The 4,080-nt window shown below is 39.0% G+C and overlaps 1 protein-coding gene across 1 annotated transcript in view; it reads right to left on the bottom strand.

Annotated features, from left to right (window-relative positions):
• Nucleotides 1-4,073, bottom strand: part of HEATR1 (HEAT repeat containing 1) — a gene marked incomplete at its 5' end in the record, with an annotated part of 35,340 nt that extends 31,267 nt beyond the window's left edge. Inside the window, 4 exons of the mRNA XM_010022329.1 lie at nt 292-393; nt 920-1,061; nt 2,049-2,265; nt 3,977-4,073. Coding sequence (XP_010020631.1) covers nt 292-393; nt 920-1,061; nt 2,049-2,265; nt 3,977-4,073 — 558 coding nt within the window. The remainder of the gene's footprint in view (nt 1-291; nt 394-919; nt 1,062-2,048; nt 2,266-3,976) is intronic.
• Between the last annotated feature and the right edge of the window lie 7 nt (nt 4,074-4,080).

A 4,080-nucleotide genomic window follows, 5' to 3' on the forward strand; every position in this document is an offset into this window, starting at 1 on the left:
TATAAAAGAAATTAAGACAATGAAGTACTTTGAAGTGACACAGTACCATTAAATAATACAGTAGTGCCAAATTGTTGTCATGTCTCACTGCTTCTCAGCCACTTCCTTACAAGAATTTCTGATAGACTGTTGTCTATATAAATAATAAAACCTATTTTCATATTGTTTACTAATAAATTACTCCTTTTACTGTTTGATAAGTAATTCAAAATACCAGTAAATAGCATAATACTACACAAAGATGGGGAAAACCAAGTGACAACAAATAATGTTCTAGAATAAAGGAACAACCTTCACAGATTTTGCCACCAGCCTGCAGATGAAATCCATGAAATCCAGGTCTTTGTAGCAGTGTGTAATGACAGTACCCCTTGCCAGTGGGACTCCAGGTTTCTTTACATGGTGAAAAAAATAAAATCAGAACACTCCATGGTAAAGTGAAGCACCCGAAGTAAAAATTAATATAATCTCTAAATTAATCCTACTGATAAGTTAACACCACTTAAATTTAAATAAGCAATGGAAACCCACACCCCCTTCTGGAATTTTTTGTATCTACATTCAGACAAACAACTCGGAGCATTACATGTAATCTAAATTCAAATAAACATGAATTTTAGTAACTGATGTATCCTCCTAGTAGTGGCAAATACTTGCACCCTAAAAGCACACTTTAATTTTGCCAAAGCAAAGAGTAATTACAATCAAAGCTGTTTATAATTAACTTTATATTTGAAGAAAGATAGGAGAAACAACAGGTGGGCATCCAGGCTCCAGCCCTGCAATTAGATCTTTCAGTACAGTTCTACAACTAACCACATGAACAGGTGGACCTGTTCATAAACCCAGTAACAGGGTCAAGATATTATTAATGAAGTCCCTCATGTTTATGCCAGTTTGCATCTGTTCAATACTTTACCCTTATTGGATCCATCCAATGCCATTTATGAGTTGGGCTTGTTATATTTAGAAGTTGAATAACTCTCACAAATAGATTAGTCTCATGATATGGCAGAACACAACCAATCAAACTATCTTGATTGTAGAGATGGATGTGAAATCTGAAGGGAAAAAAAACCCCAAACAAAACATTTTATCTGCTTTGTATATATATGTGTGTGTGTGTGTGTATACATACATACATACATACATATATATATATATATGTATACACACACACTTGGTTTTAAGCAAGACGATAGATGACTGCCACACTGACTCAGACATATGGTCCACCTACAGCCCAGAATCCCAAGGTGGCCCCTAGCCTGTATGTGCTACAGGAGAGGAACACTGCTAGCAGTTTTCTCCTCATTAATTTTAGGTCCCTATAGAACTTAGGATTGCCTTAGTTTCTCCTGCATGGATTTCAATATTAAACCAAACATTACAATAATCTAGCACGAATTTCAGTATAATACATATATTGAAAAAAATTGTGATTCACAGGCTGTATCAACAAAATCACCCACTCTTTCATGGTATGAAATATGAGATTTTCTGCATCTGGATGGGAAAATGTATATAAATGAATACATCACTTCCCAAAATAACTGGTTTGTTTTTAATTCACACCTTCCTCCGTAACACTGAAATAAGAATACTTAGCTCATGTTATAATGCAGGGGCATGCTAGTCATGGTTCACAGTTAATATTGAAAATTAGCCATTTTACACAGCCCATTGCTAAAAGTGTATTATGCAAATGCCTCTCTAGGTCCTCTGTAAGATGGCTAGAGTTGGGCAAATTTGGTGGAAGCCAGGCAAGGAAATAATTGCTTTTATATAGAGTATCATGAGAGATCAAAATTTTTACAGGAGTTTATCAAAATAAAGTATCTAATTGGCAAACAAGAACATCTGGCCCCATAAAGACTAAGCCTAAATGGATATTTTTAACATTTTAACCTGGGTTTTGGTTTGTTGCTTTGTTTTTTTTTTCCCCCGAAAACTAAAGTAACATTATGCAAAATTATTCTCATTGGGGAAAAGAATTTGACATTTCTAATAGCTTTATCTGTTGACGTGTAGGATATTCAGTGGATTACCTGTGAATCAGCCATTCAAGGCACTTCTGGGCTGGCTTAAGCATAAAATAAGGGGACAGGTGAACCAGGAACAATGAAATATTCTTATCGAGCTGCTGATTTACTGCTTTAGACTGAACACTGCGTTCCAGGCCTTTGGACGTGGAACTAAACAAACTGGACTGGAACACTTCAAATGAAGGATCAATCCCAATCAGTTCTTCTAAGCCAGTGCATCCTGTGGAAAAAAATGGAAGAATACTTTAAATGCAACAGTTTTGTTTACCAGTCCTACCCATCTACCTCCTCACTGGCAGATCCAACTTCTTTGCTACACTGGTATATATGTCACAGTCACTAAGAAAATGAAACCAAATAGTAAACAGGTCTAACACCAAACCTTTTGCTATACTTGAAGTATTTAGCTGGCAAAGAAGAAGAACATTAACAAGTAGCCAGCAGGCTGAGGAAGGTGAACTGTGCCCTCCAATTGTGAGACTGCATCTGGAGTAAGTACTATGTACAATTCTGAGCTCGTCAGTAGAAGAAAAACATTGCCATGTAGGTGTGAGTCCAGCAGAGGAATATGAAGATGGCCAGGGGAATGGAAAATAACATAGGAGGAAAAGAAGAAACTGGGTTTGTTCAGCCTGGAGAAGACAGAATCAAAATGAAACCTTCCTGTTGTCTAACTACTTAATGGGATACAGTGTAAGTTTCCTAGAAGATGGAGCCAGACTCTCCTCAGAGATGCACAATGGAAGGATGGGAAGCAACCGATGTAAGCTGGAACATAGGAAACTTCCAACCAACATATGGATTTCATTCTTTTTGTTTTAAACACTGGGGTGGTCAAACTGGATTAGAGGCATAATATTGGATCATAGACCATAAAACCTCTATCCTCAAACTCAACCAAACACAACCCTGTAAATACTAATGGTTAATCCCAAAGTAGGCAACTTCAGCTGAAAGAAAGAAACCAGGCAGCTGGCTGAAATATGGAGGCGGGGGGGAAATTATTATATGCAGCAGTTCTATAGTAACTACTGAAGAAACCAAAAAATGCTCTGTGTTGCATCAAAGACATATATCTACAATCTTATTACTTAAAATTGATTTATGGTATCAATCTTCATGGTTCTAGAAAACAGCTTTCTTAGTCAAGAAGCATCCCATTCCTGGGTAAAGTTCTATAGAAAAATAAAAAGAGATAAGCACAAAAGGTTTGAATTTTTTAAATCTCTTCTGCCGCTTCACATTATTTGTGGCCGTAATGTTACCAAAAAGCAGGACATCTCAGCATGTTTTCATGAAATCAGAGAATTCAGGTTGGAAGGGACTTTGGGAGATCTCCAATCCAAGGCCCCGCTCAAAGCAGGGTTAGCCTTGAAATCACACCACGTTCCTCAAGGCATTATCCAGTTGGGGCTTTCAAAAGGATAGAGAGCACAACCTCGCTTGGCAACCTATTCAACTGCTTGACTGTCCTCAAAGTGAAAATGCTTCTCTTATATCCAGTTTGAACCTCTGTTGTTGCAACAACAATACACCCTAACCTCCAGCCATGCCCTCCTCTGGATGGTCTGATCCACCTTCTTGAACTCTCCTCACAGGTATCACCAGGCTGCTCTTAGACCCCTCAAAGCCTTCTCTTCCCCACTTCTCCGGACTGAATGAGAGCAGAGATGTTCCTCCCACCAATCTCCCCTTGTACAGCTAATCATCCAGCTCTTGTCCACCTTGGGGCCCCCGACTCTTCACATGCCCAGAAATGTGCTCCAAGAGGACCTGCTCCATGATTTCCCCAAAGACTGGAGTGATGCTGACCAGCCTGTTAGCTTCTGAATTATCCTTCCAGCTTCTTCTGAACATGGGTTTGACGGTCCCACTTATCTTTTCTGGGCAGGTGATTTTTAAAGTCATGGCATCTACACAGCCCAACTCACCCATTGCAAAGAACGTGTCCCTGTCAATGGTAGCGGCTTCCTTGCTACTGAACAGCAGCGACGCTACTTCGCTGCGGTTTAGGAGGCTGGGATCATTCTGGGGC

The sequence above is a fragment of the Nestor notabilis genome, unplaced genomic scaffold (genome assembly GCF_000696875.1).
Source record: "Nestor notabilis isolate BGI_N333 unplaced genomic scaffold, ASM69687v1 scaffold15759, whole genome shotgun sequence".
NCBI classification, from domain to species: Eukaryota; Metazoa; Chordata; class Aves; order Psittaciformes; family Psittacidae; genus Nestor; species Nestor notabilis.